Source organism: Pseudophryne corroboree, chromosome 6 (genome assembly GCF_028390025.1).
Source record: "Pseudophryne corroboree isolate aPseCor3 chromosome 6, aPseCor3.hap2, whole genome shotgun sequence".
Classification (NCBI taxonomy): Eukaryota; Metazoa; Chordata; class Amphibia; order Anura; family Myobatrachidae; genus Pseudophryne; species Pseudophryne corroboree.
Genome location: NC_086449.1, coordinates 311,183,307 through 311,204,182, shown reverse-complemented (window position 1 = coordinate 311,204,182; position 20,876 = coordinate 311,183,307). Strand labels below are relative to the sequence as shown.

Genomic DNA, 20,876 nt, shown 5'->3' with positions numbered 1-20,876 from the left:
CTTGGCCTTACCGGCTCGTCTACCTGTTTCCTCTGATTCCGTTGCTCCTAAGGGTGCTCAAGCGAATCAGAAATCAGGGAGTACAGGCAATTCTGATTGCCCCTTATTGGCCTTGGAGGGCGTGGTATGCAGATCTTCTGGACATGTCCGTCGAAGACCCTTGGCCCCTACCTCTTAGAAGCGATCTTAAACAAGGACCGTTCGTCTACCGGCTCTTACGGCGACTTCGTTTGACGGCATGGAGGTTGAGCGGAACATCCTAGCTCATAAAGGCCTTTCCAAAAAGGTTATTGCTACCATGGTTCAAGCCAGGAAACCTGTGACGTTAAAACACTATCATATCTGGAGGAAATATGTCTCTTGGTGCGAGGAACACAAGTATCAACCTGCGGAGATCCACTTGGGACGTTTCCTGCAGGCTGGTGTGGATAAGGGCTTACGTCTGGGTTCCATTAAGGTCCAGATTTCAGCTTTTTCAATTTTCTTTCAGAAGAAATTGGCAGCGTTGCCATAAGTTCAGACCTTCTTTTGATGGGTACTCCACATACACCCTCCTTTTGTCCGCCTACGGCACCCTGGGATCTGAATGTGGTGTTGGAATTTCCACAGTCCTCCTGGTTTGAACCTCTGATGACGGTAGAAGACAAGTACCTCACGTGGAAGACGGTGATGTTACTGGCACTGGCTTCTGGTCGACATGTCTCAGAATTGGGGGCTTTGTCGTGTAAAAGTCCATATTTGATCTTTTACGAAGACCGAGTGGAGCTTCGTACTAGACAGCAGTTCCTGCCGAAGGTTGTAATTCAGTCTGGTTCTGGCGCTTCTGCTCCTCCGGAGGCATTGGATGCTGTGCATGCCTTGAGGATCTATGTCAAGCGCACAGCTCGGGTTAGAAAGGCTGATTTCTTGTTCATGCTCTATAATGCGCAGAAGAAGGGTTGCCCTGCTTCAAAGCAGTCCATTGCTCGTTGGATTAGGCTCACTATCCAACAGGCCTATGTGTCGGAAGCCTTACCTGTACCTTGGTCTCTGAAGTCCCACTCTACAAGATCAGTGCCCGTGGAGTCTCGGCCTTGCAACTATGCCGAGCAGCTACCTGGTCGGGGAAGAACACCTTTGTAAAGTTTTACAAATTTGATACCCTGGCCAAAGAGGATACCCAGTTTGGGCAGGCGGTGCTGCAGAAGTCTCTGCACGTTCTGGAAGCTTTGGGACATCCCCATCGTACTAGTTTTCCCCAATATCCCTTATGAATGCTAGAGAAAATAGGATTTTAATACCTACCAGTTGATCCTTTTCTCGTAGTCCATAAGGGATATTGGGTGCCCGCCTCAGTGCGGTGACACTTCTGCAGGTTGTCTCTTTTATGGTTACCTGTTCAGCTGTTGCTGTTTTGTTACCAGCTGTTGCTGGTTGTTGTATGTTAGTGGTGTGCTGGTGCCTAAATCTCACCACCTTTTCGGTTATCATGTTCCTTCTCTCATATATGTCCTTTCTCCTTCGGGCACGTTTTTACCTATAACTGCCTGTGGGAGGGGGCATAGAGGGGGGAGCCAGCACACCCAGTTGAAGAAATTTAAAGTGCACTGGCTCCTTTAGACCCAGTCTATTCCCCATCGTACAAGTTTTCCCCAATATCCCTTATGGACTACAAGAAAAGGATTTACCGATAGGTATTAAAATCCTACCTTCTACAGTAGGTCAGTTATAATTTTTATGGTGTAAATCTGGTTCTTCTATATTTACAGACTAGGGACCTAACCATGTCTTTTGTAGCTTTGACACTTCATTTGTTTTATCATAGCACCTGTAATCACAGAGGAAACCACGCTTCAACTAGAAGACATTATCAAACAAAGGATAAAAGACCAGGTGAGTGTGTAAACCAATCACATCAGGAAGCGTCTTCTCCAATACAGCACAGAAAATATACTGCACTCCGTACAAGAGTATTTTAGACCTACTTCTGCTTTATTTCCAAGCTGTGGGATGATGTGACTCGCAAGGAGAAACCTAAGGAAGATGCCTTTGAGTACAAGAAGAGACTCACCCTGGACCACGATAAGAGCAAACTCAGTCTTGCAGAGATTTATGAACAGGAGTATTTGAAGCTCAATCAGGTAAAAAGCACTTTTATACAGACACTCTGCTAATACAACAGCAGGCTGTGATAATACTTTGACAATTACAGTATCACTGCTGTACCGTAAAGCATATGCTGAAGATGTGAGAGAGATGTGATGCATTATCCATAATAGCTGTTGATGGATGAAGGTAAAAGGGTTGGGGAGTTTAGCTACATTCACTTAACTTTACATTTTTGTTGTAGACAAAGACTGAAGAGGAGGAGAACCCAAAGCATGTAGAAATCCAGAAGTTAATGGACAGTCTTTTCCTGAAGCTTGATGCACTGTCAAACTTCCATTTCACACCCAAACCGGTAATGTTTTCTATCATTTTTTCTCTCATCTAGAGATCATTAAGGAAAGCCTGACCTAGAAGGGAAATACAATTATGTAAAATTTTGCAAATATAACCCCACCTTTTAATTGTTTGCTACATCTACTCCCTAGAGTGTATCAAGTGCTTATCTATCCTCCCAGATACTGTAACGTCATAGGCCGGGTGTATGCGGCCTTTGTCTGTGCACATCCGTTTTCACGCTTACCTATCCAAACCTCTGCAGTCAACGTAGCAGTGAGAAGGAGGATCTTTTTAACAGAAATACACACATTCTACCTCTCACCCATTTACTTTTAGACAAATGGCCCATGGGAGTGCAAAGTGTTATAAGCCTAAAGATACATAAATTACTGTTAATTGAGTTCTACGACACCGTTAATGGAAATTTGTGTAACTTAAGTCCATCTTCTGGTATTGATAATCTTAGAAAAAATATATTACCCTTTAATAAATATTTCTAATTGTGATATGATATGCTCTCTGTCTATGCAACATGTACAAATGATACAATCCTCAATTTTGATTTAAAGGAATTATTGCTGTATTTGAAGTTGGAAAGGCAGGAACTGTATCCACTAACAGCTGAGTGACATTGTGAATTAACAAAAAGAGCCATGATTTGTTTTGTCATTCTGCAACCCTTTATTTATTTTTGTCTCTCAGCCGGTTCCAGAAATTAAGGTGGTTTCAAATCTTCCTGCAATCAGTATGGAAGAAGTGGCAATGGTGGGAGTGAGTGAAGCAGCACTACTTGCTCCAGAAGAAATCAAGGTAAGGGACCGTTCATTCAGAGGTGTGGGCATCTGCTCCCTTTTGTCCGGTACTTCTTTATAGGGAGTATATCGTCAGCGCTATGTGATGTCCTCTCACAAGTATATACATTACTGTTCATTTATGTATTAAACTTATTTTAAGAGCACAGGGCCCCATATAACAACAGTTCTTATTACCAGTGGCATATTTTGTTTAGTATCGCAGTGATAAGAATATGCTGTTGGTATTTAATGTTGCTTACCTCTCCAGCGAGTTCCAGGAAAGTCTGCTACCTCCTTGGCGGCATCCTTAATGCTGATGCTGGCAGCCTGCCATTGCCAGTGACAGGCTGTTGTGTCATGCGCAACAGCAGGTCTGTGCATGACATGGCAATACTTGGAAGGCTGCTGCTGGGTCAACATTGTCTGCAATGGAGGACCGTATCGCTAGCTCCATCTATAGATGGCGTAAGTGGTACAGTGACAAACGGCAATAAGCCAAGTTATATAGTGAAAGGAGAACAGAACCCCTTTAGCGAGTGCTAAAGGAGTTATGGCGTCTTGTTAAATAAGGCCCACAGTCATTATTTTGAAAAACATTATACAAAACCGTGTGGGATGGAGTCAGAGGAACTAGTAATTCCAGTTTACAGCATTGTGACTCTGAATGTGTCAAAGTCTGACTTTAAGGAAGAAAGGAGTACTTTGGGCTTCAACCCCACAGCTATCCGCAGACTGAAGGGCTCAGTCGTGTAAATATTTGGCTGGCATCTCTTATCAATTGTCATCTTTACTTTTTTCACAGGAAAAGAACAAAGCTGGAGACATAAAGACAAATGCTGAAAAGACAGCCACAGACAAGAAACGCGAGAGAAGAAAGAAAAAAGTTGTAAAGAGGATTAAAATAAAAGAAAGAGAGCAGAGGCAAAAATTGGCTGAGAAGATGAGAGCAGAGAGGGGAGCGAAACCCACAAAAGTATCTACAGTAGCCAGTCTGAAAAAGCTCACCAAAGGAGGAAAGGCCACTGTGCTGAAGGTAATCTCTTTTGTGGCATTCTTTGCTGAGATACGTGCCACCTACACAACTGCACTACCATGTCATTTGCTTTCGTGCCATTAGCTGCTGAGTTTTCTGAGTTCCTATGGAAGAGTCTCTCAGCAGTGTCGTTCACACCAGCAATGAGAACACACAAACACAATATGTATTTTAACAGATTTCTGTGAACTACACATACTATGAACATTAGTACCATGGTTGCATAGCTGTGTGCCTCCCCCCCCCCCCCCCCCCCCACCAAAAAAAACAACAACACTTACCTGGCACTTTTTTACCTGAATGACAATCTTCTCACAACATTGGGGGTAATCCAGAGTTGATCGTAGCAGCAAATTTGTTAGCAGTTGGGCAAAACAATGTGCACTGCAGGGGGGGGCAGATATAACATGTGCAGAGAGAGTTGGATTTGGGTGGGGTGTGTTCAAACTGAAATCTAAATTGCAGTGTAAAAATAATATAAAGCAGCCAGTATTTACCCTGCACAGAAACAAAGTAACCCACCCAAATCTAACTCTCTCTGCTACTGTTATATCTGCCCCACCTGCAGTGCACATGGTTTTGCCCAACTGTTAACAAATTTGCTGCTGCGATCAACTCTGAATTACCCCCATAGGGCTGTAAGAAAAGACCTAAATATCTCCGTGTACAGAGGGTTGTACAATTGTGTTTTGTTTTTTTTGTTTTCTCTAACGTCCTAGTGGATGCTGGGGACTCCGTCAGGACCATGGGGATTAGCGGCTCCGCAGGAGACAGGGCACAAAAATAAAGCTTTAGGCTCAGGTGGTGTGCACTGGCTCCTCCCCCTATGACCCTCCTCCAAGCCTCAGTTAGGTTTTTGTGCCCGTCCGAGCAGGGTGCAATCTAGGTGGCTCTCCTAAAGAGCTGCTTAGAAAAAGTTTTTAGGTTTTTTATTTTCAGTGAGTCCTGCTGGCAACAGGCTCACTGCAACGAGGGACTTAGGGGAGAAGAAGTGAACTCACCTGCGTGCAGGATGGATTGGCTTCTTAGGCTACTGGACACCATTAGCTCCAGAGGGATCGAACACAGGCCCAGCCATGGAGTCCGGTCCCGGAGCCGCGCCGCCGACCCCCTTACAGATGCCGAAAAGCGAAGAGGTCCAGAAACCGGCGGCAGAAGACTTTTCAGTCTTCATGAGGTAGCGCACAGCACTGCAGCTGTGCGCCATTGTTGTCACACACTTCACACCAGCGGTCACGGAGGCTGCAGGGGGCGCCCTGGGCAGCAATGAGAATACCTTGTTCTGGCTAAAAAATACATCACATATAGCCCCTGGGGCTATATGGATGTATTTAACCCCTGCCAGGTCTCAGAAAAACGGGAGAAGAAGCCCGCCGAAAAGGGGGCGGAGCCTATTCTCCTCAGCACACAGCGCCATTTTCCCTCACAGAAATGCTGGTGGGAAGGCTCCCAGGCTCTCCCCTGCACTGCACTACAGAAACGGTTAAAACAGAGAGGGGGGGCACTTATTTGGCGATATGATTATATATATTAAGATGCTATAAGGGAAAAACACTTATATAAAGGTTGTCCCTGTATAATTATAGCGTTTTGGTGTGTGCTGGAAAACTCTCCCTCTGTCTCCCCAAAGGGCTAGTGGGGTCCTGTCCTCTATCAGAGCATTCCCTGTGTGTGTGCTGTGTGTCGGTACGTGTGTCGACATGTATGAGGACGATGTTGGTGAGGAGGCGGAGCAATTGCCTGTAATGGTGATGTCACTCTCTAGGGAGTCGACACCGGAATGGATGGCTTATTTAGGAAATTACGTGATAATGTCAACACGCTGCAAGGTCGGTTGACGACATGAGACGGCCGGCAAACCAATTAGTACCTGTCCAGGCGTCTCAAACACCGTCAGGGGCTTTAAAACGCCCATTTACCTCAGTCGGTCGACACAGACACGGACACTGACTCCAGTGTCGACGGTGAAGAAACAAACGTATTTTCCATTTGGGCCACACGTTACATGTTAAGGGCAATGAAGGAGGTGTTACATATTTCTGATACTACAAGTACCACAAAAGAGGGTATTATGTGGGGTGTGAAAAAACTACCTGTAGTTTTTCCTGAATCGGATAAATTAAATGAAGTGTGATGATGCGTGGGTTTTCCCCGATAGAAAATTATTGGCGTTATACCCTTTCCCGCCAGAAGTTAGGGCGCGTTGGGAAACACCCCTTAGGGTGGATAAGGCGCTCACACGCTTATCAAAACAAGTGGCGTTACCGTCTCCAGATACGGCCGCCCTCAAGGAGCCAGCTGATAGGAGGCTGGAAAATATCCTAAAAAGTATATACACACATACTGGTGTTATACTGCGACCAGCGATCGCCTCAGCCTGGATGTGCAGCGCTGGGGTGGCTTGGTCGGATTCCCTGACTGAAAATATTGATACCCTTGACAGGGACAGTATTTTATTGACTATAGAGCATTTAAAGGATGCATTTCTATATATGCGAGATGCACAGAGGGATATTTGCACTCTGGCATCAAGAGTAAGTGCGATGTCCATATCTGCCAGAAGATGTTTATGGACACGACAGTGGTCAGGTGATGCAGATTCCAAACGGCACATGGAAGTATTGCCGTATAAAGGGGAGGAGTTATTTGGGGTCGGTCCATCGGACCTGGTGGCCACGGCAACACCTGGAAAATCCACCTTTTTTACCCCAAGTCACATCTCAGCAGAAAAAGACACCGTCTTTTCAGCCTCAGTCCTTTCGTCCCCATAAGGGCAAGCAGGCAAAAGGTCAGTCATATCTGCCCAGGGATAGAGGAAAGGGAAGAAGACTGCAGCAGGCAGCCCATTCCCAGGAACAGAAGCCCTCCACCGCTTTTGCCAAGTCCTCAGCATGACGCTGGGGCCGTACAAACAGCTGCGGTGGGGGGTCGTCTCAAGAGTTTCAGTGCGCAGTGGGCTCACTCGCAAGTGGACCCCTGGATCCTACAAGTAGTATCCCAGGGGTACAGATTGGAAGTTCGAGACGTCTCCCCCTCGCAGGTTCCTGAAGTCTGTTTTACCAACGTCTCCCTCCGACAGGGAGGCAGTATTGGAAACAATTCACAAGCTGTATTCCCAGCAGGTGATAATCAAAGTACCCCTCCTACAACAAGGAAAGGGGTACTATTCCACACTATATTGTGGTACTGAAGCCAGACGGCTCGGTGAGACCTATTCTAAATCTGAAATATTTGAACGCTTACATACAAAGGTTCAAATCAAGATGGAGTCACTCAGAGCAGTGATAGCGAACCAGGAAGGGGACTATATGGTGTCCCTGGACATCAAGGATGCTTACCTCCATGTCCCAATTTGCCCTTCTCACCAAGGGTACCTCAGGTTCGTGGTACAAAACTGTCACTATCCGTTTCAGACGCTGCCGTTTGGATTGTCCACGGCACCCCGGGTCTTTACCTAGGTAATGGCCGAAATGATGATTCTTCTTCAAAGAAAAGGCGTCTTAATTATCCCTTACTTGGACGATCTCCTGATAAGGGCAAGGTCCAGAGAACAGTTGGAGGTCGGAGTAGCACTATCTCAAGTAGTTCTACGACAGCACGGGTGGATTCTAAATATTCCAAAATCGCAGCTGTCTCCGACGACACGTCTGCTGTTCCTAGGGATGATTCTGGACACAGTCCAGAAAAAGGTGTTTCTCCCGGAGGAGAAAGCCAGGGAGTTATCCGAGCTAGTCAGGAACCTCCTAAAACCAGGAAAAGTGTCAGTGCATCATTGCACAAGGGTCCTGGGAAAAATGGTGGCTTCTTACGAAGCGATTCCATTCGGCAGATTTCACGCAAGAACTTTTCAGTGGGATCTGCTGGAAAAATGGTCCGGATCGCATCTTCAGATGCATCAGCGGATAACCCTGTCTCCAAGGACAAGGGTGTCTCTTCTGTGGTGGCTGCAGAGTGCTCATCTACTAAAGGGCCACAGATTCGGCATTCAGGACTGGGTCCTGGTGACCACGGATGCCAGCCTGAACGGCTGGGGAGCAGTCACACAAGGAAAAAATTTCCAGGGAGTGTGATCAAGTCTGGAGACTTCTCTCCACATAAATATACTGGAGCTAAGAGCAATTTACAATGCTCTAAGCTTAGCAAGACCTCTGCTTCAAGGTCAGCCGGTATTGATCCAGTGGGACAACATCACGGCAGTCGCCCACGTAAACAGACTGGGCGGCACAAGAAGCAGGAGGGCAATGGCAGAAACTGCAAGGATTCTTCGCTGGGCGGAAAATCATGTGTTAGCACTGTCAGCAGTGTTCATTCCGGGAGTGGACAACTGGGAAGCAGACTTCCTCAGCACGACCTCCACCCGGGAGAGTGGGGACTTCGTCGGGAAGTCTTCCACATGATTGTGAACCGTTGGGAAAGAACAAAAAACTGGACAGGTATTGCGCCAGGTCAAGAGACCCTCAGGCAATAGCTGTGGACGTTCTGGTAACACCGTGGGTGTACCAGTCGGTGTATGTGTTCCCTCCTCTGCTTCTCATACCTAAGGTACTGAGAATTATAAGACGTAGAGGAGTAAGAACTATACTCGTGGCTCCGGATTGGCCAAGAAGGACTTGGTACCCAGAACTTCAAGAGATGCTCACAGAGGACTCATGGCCTCTGCCGCTAAGAAGGGACTTGCTTCAGCAAGTACCATGTCTGTTCCAAGACTTACCGCGGCTGCGTTTGACGGCATGGCGGTTGAACGCCGGATCCTAAGGGAAAAAGGCATTCCGGAAGAGGTCATTCCTACCCTGGTCAAAGCCAGGAAGGAGGTGACCGCACAACATTATCACCACATGTGGCAAAAATATGTTGCGTGGTGTGAGGCCAGGAAGGCCCCACGAAGAAATTTCAACTCGGTCGATTCCTGCATTTCCTGCAAACAGGAGTGTCTATGGGCCTCAAATTGGGGTCCATTAAGGTTCAAATTTCGGCCCTGTCGATTTTCTTCCAGAAAGAATTGGCTTCAGTTCCTGAAGTCCAGAAGTTTGTCAAGGGAGTACTGCATATACAATCCCCTTTTGTGCCTCCAGTGGCACTGTGGGATCTCAACGTAGTTCTGGGATTCCTCAAGTCACATTGGTTTAAACCGCTCAAATCTGTGGATTTGAAATATTTCACATGGAAAGTGACCATGATGTTGGCCCTGGCCTCGGCCAGGCGAGTGTCGGAATTGGCGGCTTTGTCTCACAAAAGCCCATATCTGATTGTCCATTCGGACAGGGCAGAGCTGCGGACTCGTCCCCAGTTTCTCCATAAGGTGGTGTCAGCGTTTCACCTGAACCAGCTTATTGTGGTACCTGCGGCTACTAGGGACTTGGAGGACTCCAAGTTGCTAGATGTTGTCAGGGCCCTAAAAATATAGGTTTCCAGGACGACTGGAGTCAGGAAAACTGACTTGCTGTTATCCTGTATGCACCCAACAAACTGGGTGCTCTTGCTTCTAAGCAGACGATTGCTAGTTGGATGTGTAGTACAATTCAGCTTGCACATTCTGTGGCAGGCCTGCCACAGCCAAAATATGTAAATGCCCATTCCACAAGGAAGGTGGGCTCATCTTGGGCGGCTGCCCGAGGGGTCTCGGCTTTACAACTTTGCCGAGCTGCTACATGGTCAGGGGCACACCCTGGCTGAGGAGGACCTGGAGTTCTCTCACTCGGTGCTGCAGAGTCATCCGCACTCTCCCGCCCGTTTGGGAGCTTTGGTATAATCCCCATGGTCCTGACGGAGTCCCCAGCATCCACTAGGACGTTAGAGAAAATAAGATTTTACTTACCGATAAATCTATTTCTCGTAGTACGTAGTGGATGCTGGGCGCCCATCCCAAGTGCGGATTGTCTGCAATACTTGTACATAGTTATTGTTACAAAGAAATCGGGTTGTTATTGTTGTGAGCCGTCTGTTCAGAGGCTCCTACGTTGTCATACTGTTAACTGGGTTCAGATCACAAGTTGTACGGTGTGATTGGTGTGGCTGGTATGAGTCTTACCCGGGATTCAAAATCCTTCCTTATTGTGTACGCTCGTCCGGGCACAGTATCCTAACTGAGGCTTGGGGGAGGGTCATAGGGGGAGGAGCCAGTGCACACCACCTGATCCTAAAGCTTTATTTTTGTGCCCTGTCTCCTGCGGAGCCGCTAATCCCCATGGTCCTGACGGAGTCCCCAGCATCCACTACGGACTACGAGAAATAGATTTATCGGTAAGTAAAATCTTATTTTTTTTTGTTTCTCTGACGTCCTAGTGGATGCTGGGACCATGGGGAATAGACGGCTCCGCAGGAGACTGGGCACATCTAAGAAAGATTTAGGACTATCTGGTGTGCACTGGCTCCTCCCCCTATGACCCTCCTCCAAGCCTCAGTTAGATTTCTGTGCCCGGCTGAGCTGGATGCACACTAGGGGCTCTCCTGAGCTCCTAGAAGAAAGTATAGTTTAGTTTTTTTATTTTCAGTGAGACCTGCTGGCAACAGGCTCACTGCAACGAGGGACTAAGGGAAGAAGAAGCGAACCTACCTAAGTGGTTGTAGCTTGGGCTTCTTAGGCTACTGGACACCATTAGCTCCAGAGGGATCGAACACAGGACCCGACCTCGTCGTCCGTTCCCGGAGCCGCGCCGCCGTCCCCCTTACAGAGCCAGAAACAAGAAGGTGGTCCGGAAAATCGGCGGCTGAAGACTTCTGTCTTCTCCAAGTTAGCGCACAGCACTGCAGCTGTGCGCCATTGCTCCTCATGCACACCACACACTGCGGTCACTGATGGGTGCAGGGCGCTGGGGGGAGGGCGCCCTGAGCAGCAATAATAACACCTTGGCTGGCAAAACTAACACCATATATAGCCCCAGAGGCTATATAGGTGTATATTAACCCCTGCCAGAAACGATAAAATAGCGGGAGAAAGCCCGCCGAAAAAGGGGCGGAGCCAACTCCCTCAGCACACTGGCGCGATTATTCCCTCACAGCTTCGCTGGAAGGAAGCTCCCTGGCTCTCCCCTGCAGTCCTGCACTACAGAAAGGGTAAAAAAGAGAGGGGGGGCACAATTTAGGTGCAGTATATATATATTATAGGCAGCTATAAGGGAAAACACTGTATAGTGATATCCCTGTGTTATATAGCGCACTGGTGTGTGCTGGCATACTCTCCCTCTGTCTCCCCAAAGGGCTTTGTGGGGTCCTGTCCTCTGTAAGAGCATTCCCTGTGTGTCTGCTGTGTGTCGGTACTGCTGTGTCGACATGTATGATGAGGATAATGATGTGGAGGCGGAGCAAATGCCTGTGAATGTGATGTCACCACCTGCGGGGTCGACACCAGTGTGGATGGACTTATGGAAGGAATTACGTGACAGTGTCAGCTCCTTACATAAAAGGTTTGACGACATAGGACAGCCGGCTACTCAGCTTGTGCCTGTCCAAGCGTCTCAAATGTCATCAGGGGCTATAAAACGCCCGCTACCTCAGATGACAGATACAGATGTCGACACGGATACCGACTCCAGTGTCGACGATGATGAGACGAGTGTACCCTCCAATAGATCCACCCGTTATATGATTGAGGCAATGAAAAATGTTTTACACATTTCTGATGATACCCCAGGTACCACAAAAAAGGGTATTATGTTTGGTGAGAAAAAACTACCAGTAGTTTTTCCTGCATCTGACGAATTAAATGAGGTGTGTGAGGAAGCGTGGACTTCCCCAGATAAGAAATTGATCATTTCTAAACGGTTAATGGCTGCGTACCCTTTCCCGCCAGAGGATAGGTCACGCTGGGAAACACCCCCTAGGGTAGATAAAGCATTGACACGCTTATCAAAGAAGGTGGCACTACCGTCTCCGGATACGGCCGCCCTAAAAGAACCTGCTGATAGAAAGCTGGAAAGTACCCTAAAAGCTATATACACACACACTGGCATTATATTGAGACCCGCTATTGCATCAGCTTGGATGTGCAGTGCTGCTGCTGCGTGGTCCGACTCCCTGTCGGAAAACATTGATACCATGGATAGGGACAATATTTTGCTTACGATTGACCATATAAAAGACGCGGTCTTATACATGCGTGATGCACAGAGGGATATTTGCCGGCTGGCATCAAAAATAAGCGCTATGCCCATTGCCGCCAGACGGGGGTTATGGACTAGGCAATGGTCAGGTGATGCCGACTCCAAGCGGCACATGGAAGTTTTACCCTATAAAGGGGTGGAACTTTTTGGGGAAGGTCTTTCAGACCTCGTTTCCACAGCTACTGCTGGGAAATCGACTTTTTTGCCACAGGCTACCCCACAGCAAAAGAAAGCACCGTATTATCAGGTACAGTCCTTTCGGCCCCAGAAAAATAAGCGGGCTAGAGGCTCATCCTTTCTGCCGAGGGGCAGAGGAAGGGGGAAAAAGCTGCAGCACACAGCTAGTTCCCAGGAGCAGAAGTCCTCCCCTGCGTCCGGTAAGTCCACAGCATGACGCTGGGGCTGCTCAGGCGGAATCGGGAACGGTGGGGGCACGTCTCAGGTTTTTCAGCGCACAGTGGGCTCTCTCACAAGTGGATCCCTGGGTCCTTCAAGTAGTATCTCGGGTACAGGCTGGAATTCGAGACGTCTACCCCCCGCCGTTTCCTAAAATCTGCCTTGCCGGCAACTCCCTCTGCCAGGGAGGCAGTGTTGGTGGCTATTCAAAAACTGTATTCACAGAAAGTGATCGTCAAGGTACCCCTCCTTCAGCAAGGAAAGGGTTACTACACAATGTTTGTGGTACCGAAACCGGACGGTTCGGTGAGACCCATCTTAAAATTAAAAACCTTGAACACTTATATCAAAAGTTTCAAGTTCAAGATGGAATCGCTCAGGGCGGTTATTGCGAGCCTGGAGGAGGGGGATTACATGGTATCCCTGGACATCAAGGATGCGTACCTGCATGTCCCCCTTTACCCTCCGCACCAGGAGTACCTCAGATTTGTGGTACAGGACTGTCACTATCAGTTCCAGACGCTGCCGTTCGGGTTATCCACGGCACCGAGGGTCTTTACCAAGGTAATGGCCGAAATGATGATACTCCTTCGCAAGAAGGGAGTTTTGATTATCCCGTACTTGGACGATCTCCTGATAAAGGCGAGGTCCAAAGAACAGTTGATAGTGGGGGTGGCACTTTCTCAGGAAGTGCTACAACAGCACGGCTGGATTCTAAACATTCCAAAGTCACAGCTGGTCCCGACGACACGTCTTCTGTTCCTGGGAATGACTCTGGACACAGACCAGAAAAGAGTGTTTCTCTGACGTCCTAGTGGATGCTGGGGACTCCGTCAGGACCATGGGGATTAGCGGCTCCGCAGGAGACAGGGCACAAAAATAAAGCTTTAGGATCAGGTGGTGTGCACTGGCTCCTCCCCCTATGACCCTCCTCCAAGCCCCAGTTAGGTTTTTGTGCCCGTCCGAGCAGGGTGCAATCTAGGTGGCTCTCCTAAAGAGCTGCTTAAAAAAAGTTTTTAGGTTTTTTATTTTACAGTGAGTCCTGCTGGCAACAGGCTCACTGCAACGAGGGACTTAGGGGAGAAGAAGTGAACTCACCTGCGTGCAGGATGGATTGGCTTCTTAGGCTACTGGACACCATTAGCTCCAGAGGGATCGAACACAGGCCCAGCCATGGAGTCCGGTCCCGGAGCCGCGCCGCCGACCCCCTTGCAGATGCCGAAAAGCGAAGAGGTCCAGAAACCGGCGGCAGAAGACTTTTCAGTCTTCATGAGGTAGCGCACAGCACTGCAGCTGTGCGCCATTGTTGTCACACACTTCACACCAGCGGTCACTGAGGGTGCAGGGCGCTGTGGGGGGCGCCCTGGGCAGCAATGAAATACCTATACTGGCAAAAAGATACATCACATATAGCCCCTGGGGCTATATGGATGTATTTAACCCCTGCCAGGTCTCAGAAAAACGGGAGAAGAAGCCCGCCGAAAAGGGGGCGGGGCCTATTCTCCTCAGCACACAGCGCCATTTTCCCTCACAGAAATGCTGGTGGGAAGGCTCCCAGGCTCTCCCCTGCACTGCACTACAGAAACAGGGTTAAAACAGAGAGGGGGGGCACTTATTTGGCGATATGATTATATATATTAAGATGCTATAAGGGAAAAACACTTATATAAAGGTTGTCCCTGTATAATTATAGCGTTTTGGTGTGTGCTGGCAAACTCTCCCTCTGTCTCTCCAAAGGGCTAGTGGGGTCCTGTCCTCTATCAGAGCATTCCCTGTGTGTGTGCTGTGTGTCGGTACGTGTGTGTCGACATGTATGAGGACGATGTTGGTGAGGAGGCGGAGCAATTGCCTGTAATGGTGATGTCACTCTCTAGGGAGTCGACACCGGAATGGATGGCTTATTTAAGGAATTACGTGATAATGTCAACACGCTGCAAGGTCGGTTGATGACATGAGACGGCCGGCAAACCAATTAGTACCTGTCCAGGCGTCTCAAACACCGTCAGGGGCGTTAAAACGTCTTTTTACCTCAGTCGGTCGACACAGACACGGACACTGACTCCAGTGTCGACGGTGAAGAAACAAACGTATTTTTCTTTTAGGGCCACACGTTACTTGTTAAGGGCAATGAAGGAGGTGTTACATATTTCTGATACTACAAGTACCACAAAAAAGGGTATTTTGTGGAGTGTGAAAAAACTACCTGTAGTTTTTCCTGAATCAGATAAATTAAATGAAGTGTGTGATGATGCGTGGGTTTCCCCCGATAGAAAATTATTGGCGGTATACCCTTTCCCGCCAGAAGTTAGGGCGCGTTGGGAAACACCCCTTAGGGTGGATAAGGCGCTCACACGCTTATCAAAACAAGTGGCGGTACCGTCTCCAGATAGGGCCGCCCTCAAGGAGCCAGCTGATAGGAGGCTGGAAAATATCCTAAAAAGTATATACACACATACTGGTGTTATACTGCGACCAGCGATCGCCTCAGCCTGGATGTGCAGCGCTGGGGTGGCTTGGTCGGATTCCCTGACTGAAAATATTGATACCCTTGACAGGGACAGTATTTTACTGACTATAGAGCATTTAAAGGATGCATTTCTATATATGCGAGATGCACAGAGGGATATTTGCACTCTGGCATCAAGAGTAAGTGCGATGTCCATATCTGCCAGAAGTTGTTTATGGACACGACAGTGGTCAGGTGATGCAGATTCCAAACGGCACATGAAAGTATTGCCGTATAAAGGAGAAAAAGACAACGTCTTTTCAGCCTCAGTCCTTTCGTCCCCATAAGGGCAAGCGGTCAAAAGGCCAGTCATATCTGCCATGGGATAGAGGAAAGGGAAGAAGACTGCAGCAGGCAGCCCATTCCCAGGAACAGAAGCCCTCCATCGCTTCTGCCAAGTCCTCAGCATGACGCTGGGGCCGTACAAGCGGACTCAGGTGCGGTGGGGGGTCGTCTCAAGAGTTTCAGCACGCAGTGGGCTCACTCGCAAGTGGACCCCTGGATCCTACAAGTAGTATCCCAGGGGTACAGATTGGAAGTTCGAGACGTCTCCCCCTCGCAGGTTCCTGAAGTCTGCTTTACCAACGTCTCCCTCCGACAGGGAGGCAGTAGTGGAAACAATTCACAAGCTGTATTCCCAGCAGGTGATAATCAAAGTACCCCTCCTACAACAAGGAAAGGGGTATTATTCCACACTATATTGTGGTACTGAAGCCAGACGGCTCGGTGAGACCTATTCTAAATCTGAAATATTTGAACACTTACATAAAAAGGTTCAAATCAAGATGGAGTCACTCAGAGCAGTGATAGCGAACCAGGAAAAAGGGGACTATATGGTGTCCCGGGACAGATGCTTACCTCCATGTCCCAATTTGCCCTTCTCACCAAGGGTACCTCAGGTTCGTGGTACAGAACTGTCACTATCCGTTTCAGACGCTGCCGGTTGGATTGTCCACGGCACCCCGGGTCCTTACCAAGGTAATGGCCGAAATGATGATTCTTCTTCAAAGAAAATGGACGATCTCCTGATAAGGGCAAGGTCCAGAGAACAGTTGGAGGTCGGAGTAGCACTATCTCAAGTAGTTCTACGACAGCACGGGTGGATTCTAAATATTCCAAAACCGCAGCTGTTTCCGACGACACGTCTGCTGTTCCTAGGGATGATTCTGGACACAGTCCAGAAAAAGGTGTTTCTCCCGGAGAAGAAAGCCAGGGAGTTATCCGAGCTAGTCAGGAACCTCCTAAAACCAGGAAAAGTGTCAGTGCATCATTGCACAAGGGTCCTGGGAAAAATGGTGGCTTCTTACGAAGCGATTCCATTCGGCAGATTTCACGCAAGAACTTTTCAGTGGGATCTGCTGGACAAATGGTCCGGATCGCATCTGCAGATGCATCAGCGGATAACCTTATCGCCACGGACAAGGGTGTCTCTTCTGTGGTGGTTGCAGAGTGCTCATCTGTTAGAGGGCCGCAGATTCGGCATACAGGACTGGGTCCTGGTGACCACGGATGCCAGTCTGAGAGGCTGGGGAGCAGTCACACAGGGAAGAAACTTCCAGGGAGTATGGTCAAGCCTGGAGATGTCTCTTCACATAAATATACTGGAGCTAAGAGCGATTTACAATGCTCTAAGCCTGGCAAAACCCCTGCTTCAGGGTCAGCCGGTGTTGATCCAGTCGGACAACATCACGGCAGTCGCCCACGTAAACAGACAGGGCGGCACAAGAAGCAGGAGAGCAATGGCAGAAGCTGCAAGGATTCTTCGCTGGGCGGAAGATCATGTGATAGCACTGTCAGCAGTGTTCATTCCGGGAGTGGACAACTGGGAAGCAGACTTCCTCAGCAGACACGATCTACACCCGGGAGAGTGGGGACTTCATCCAGAAGTCTTCCACATGATTGTGAACCGTTGGGAAAAACCAAAGGTGGATATGATGGCGTCTCGCCTCAACAAAAAACTGGACAGGTATTGCGCCAGGTCAAGAGACCCTCAGGCAATAGCTGTGGACGCTCTGGTAACACCGTGGGTGTTCCAGTCAGTGTATGTGTTTCCTCCTCTGCCTCTCATACCAAAAGTACTGAGAATTATACGGCAAAGGGGAGTAAGAACGATACTCGTGGCTCCGGATTGGCCAAGAAGAACTTGGTACCCGGAACTTCAGGAGATGCTCACGGAAGATCCGTGGCCTCTACCTCTAAGACGGGACCTGCTTCAGCAGGGACCGTGTCTATTCCAAGACTTACCGCGGCTGCGTTTGATGGCATGGCGGTTGAACGCCGAATTCTAAGGGAAAAAGGCATTCCGGAAGAGGTCATTCCTACACTGGTAAAAGCCAGGAAGGAGGTGACTGCACAACATTATCACCGCATTTGGAGAAAATATGTTGCGTGGTGTGAGGCCAGGAAGGCCCCCACGGAGGAATTTCAATTGGGTCGATTCCTACATTTCCTGCAAACAGGATTGTCTATGGGCCTCAAATTGGGGTCCATTAAGGTTCAAATTTCGGCCCTGTCTTCCAGAAAGAATTGGCTTCAGTTCCTGAAGTCCAGACTTTTGTAAAAGGTGTACTACATATACAGCCCCGGTTGTGCCCCCAGTGGCTCCGTGGGACCTTAATGTAGTTTTGGATTTTCTCAAATCCCATTGGTTTGAGCCACTCAAATCGGTGGATTTGAAATATCTTACATGGAAAGTAACCATGCTACTGGCCCTGGCTTCAGCCAGGAGAGTGTCAGAATTGGCGGCTTTATCGTATAAAAGCCCATATCTGATTTTCCATTCGGACAGGGCAGAACTGCGGAAGCGTCCTCAGTTTCTGCCTAAGGTGGTGTCAGCGTTTCACCTGAACCAGCCTATTGTGGTGCCTGCGGCTACTAGCGATTTGGAGGATTCCAAGTTGCTGGACGTTGTCAGGGCATTGAAAATATATATTTCAAGGACGGCTGGAGTCAGAAAATCTGACTCGCTGTTTATACTGTATGCACCCAACAAGATGGGTGCTCCTGCTTCTAAGCAGACGATTGCTCGTTGGATTTGTAGCACAATTCAACTTGCACATTCTGTGGCAGGCCTGCCACAGCCTAAATCTGTCAAGGCCCATTCCACAAGGAAGGTGGGCTCATCCTGGGCGGCTGCCCGAGGGGTCTCGGCATTACAACTCTGCCGAGCAGCTACGTGGTCGGGGGAGAACACGTTTGTAAAATTCTACAAATTTGATACCCTGGCTAAAGAGGACCTGGAGTTCTCTCATTCGGTGCTGCAGAGTCATCCGCACTCTCCCGCCCGTTTGGGAGCTTTGGTATAATCCCCATGGTCCTGACGGAGTCCCCAGCATCCACTAGGACGTCAGAGAAAATAAGATTTTACTTACCGATAAATCTATTTCTCGTAGTCCGTAGTGGATGCTGGGCGCCCATCCCAAGTGCGGATTGTCTGCAATACTTGTACATAGTTATTGTTACAAAAAAATCGGGTTGTTATTGTTGTGAGCCGTCTGTTCAGAGGCTCCTACGTTTGTCATACTGTTAACTGGGTTCAGATCACAAGTTGTACGGTGTGATTGGTGTGGCTGGTATGAGTCTTACCCGGGATTCAAAATCCTTCCTTATTGTGTACGCTCGTCCGGGCACAGTATCCTAACTGAGGCTTGGAGGAGGGTCATAGGGGGAGGAGCCAGTGCACACCACCTGATCCTAAAGCTTTATTTTTGTGCCCTGTCTCCTGCGGAGCCGCTAATCCCCATGGTCCTGACGGAGTCCCCAGCATCCACTACGGACTACGAGAAATAGATTTATCGGTAAGTAAAATCTTATTTTCTTCCACTGGAAAAAGCCGAGGAATTGTCATCTCTGGTCAGAGACATCCTAAAACCAGGAAAAGTGTCGGTACATCAATGCACACGAGTCCTGGGAAAAATGGTAGCTTCGTACGAAGCAATTCCATTCGGAAGGTTCCACGCAAGGACGTTCCAGTGGGACCTGTTGGACAAATGGTCCGGGTCCCATCTCCAGATGCAACAGCGGATAACCCTATCGGCCAGAACCAGGGTGTCGCTGCTGTGGTGGCTGCAGAGGGCTCATCTACTAGAGGGCCGCAGATTCGGAATACAGGACTGGGTCCTGGTGACCACGGATGCCAGCCTTCGGGGCTGGGGGGCAGTCACAAAGGGAAGAAATTTCCAAGGACTGTGGTCAAATCAGGAGATTTCTCTTCACATAAATATCCTGGAGCTAAGGGCCATTTACAATGCCCTAAGCCAGGCAAGACCCCTGCTTCAAAACCAGCCGGTACTGATCCAGTCAGACAACATCACGGCGGTCGCCCATGTAAACAGACAGGGCGGCACGAGAAGCAGGATGGCGATGGCAGAAGCCACAAGGATTCTCAGATGGGCAGAGAATCATGTGTTAGCACTGACGGCAGTGTTCATTCCGGGAGTGGACAACTGGGAAGCAGACTTCCTCAGCAGGCACGACCTCCACCCGGGAGAATGGGGACTTCATCCAGAAGTCTTCCAAATGCTGGTCAGCCGGTGGGAAAAACCACAGGTAGACATGATGGCGTCCCGCCTCAACAAGAAGTTGAAAAGATATTGCGCCCGGTCAAGAGACCCTCAGGCGATAGCTGTGGACGCTCTAGTGACACCATGGGTGTACCAGTCGGTTTATGTGTTTCCTCCTCTACCTCTCATACCCAAGGTACTGAGAATAATAAGAAGGCGAGGAGTGAAAACCATACTCGTGGTTCCGGATTGGCCAAGAAGAGCTTGGTACCCGGAACTTCAAGAGATGCTTACAGAGGACCCTTGGCCTCTGCCGCTCAGACAAGACCTGCTGCAGCAGGGACCCTGTCTGTTCCAAGACTTACCGCGGCTGCGTTTGACGGCATGGCGGTTGAACACCGGATCCTGAAGGAAAAGGGTATTCCGGAGGAAGTCATCCCTACCCTGATCAAAGCCAGGAAGGATGTCACCGCAAGACATTATCACCGCATTTGGCGAAAATATGTTGCTTGGTGTGAGGCCATGAAGGCCCCGACGGAGGAATTTCAACTGGGTCGATTCCTGCACTTCCTGCAAGCAGGGGTGACGTTGGGCCTCAAATTGGGGTCCATAAAGGTCCAGATTTCGGCTCTGTCGATTTTCTTCCAAAAAGAACTGGCTTCACTACCCGAAGTTCAGACTTTTGTCAAAGGAGTACTGCATATTCAGCCTCCTTTTGTGCCCCCAGTGGCACCTTGGGATCTCAATGTGGTTTTGGCATTCCTGAAATCACATTGGTTCGAACCACTTAAGACTGTGGATTTAAAATATCTCACGTGGAAAGTGGTCATGCTGTTGGCCTTGGCGTCGGCCAGGCGGGTTTCAGAATTGGCGGCTTTGTCTTGTAAAAGCCCTTATCTGATTTTCCATATGGATAGGGCAGAATTGAGGACTCGTCCTCAGTTTCTCCCAAAGGTGGTCTCCGCTTTTCACTTGAACCAACCTATTGTGGTGCCTGCGGCTACTAGGGACTTGGAGGATTCCAAGTTGCTGGACGTAGTCAGGGCCCTAAAAATTTATATTTCCAGGACGGCTGGAGTCAGAAAGACTGACTCGCTGTTTATCCTGTATGCACCCGCTAAG

The 20,876-nt window shown here is 48.8% G+C and overlaps 1 protein-coding gene across 1 annotated transcript in view; it reads left to right on the top strand.

Moving 5' to 3' along the window:
- MPHOSPH10 (M-phase phosphoprotein 10) overlaps window positions 1-20,876 on the top strand; it is a 52,903-nt gene that overhangs the window by 30,293 nt on the left and 1,734 nt on the right. The window contains exons 6-10 of the mRNA XM_063926246.1: window positions 1,805-1,872; window positions 1,983-2,120; window positions 2,330-2,440; window positions 3,127-3,234; window positions 4,021-4,251. Of these exons, the coding sequence (XP_063782316.1) occupies window positions 1,805-1,872; window positions 1,983-2,120; window positions 2,330-2,440; window positions 3,127-3,234; window positions 4,021-4,251 (656 nt within the window). The remainder of the gene's footprint in view (window positions 1-1,804; window positions 1,873-1,982; window positions 2,121-2,329; window positions 2,441-3,126; window positions 3,235-4,020; window positions 4,252-20,876) is intronic.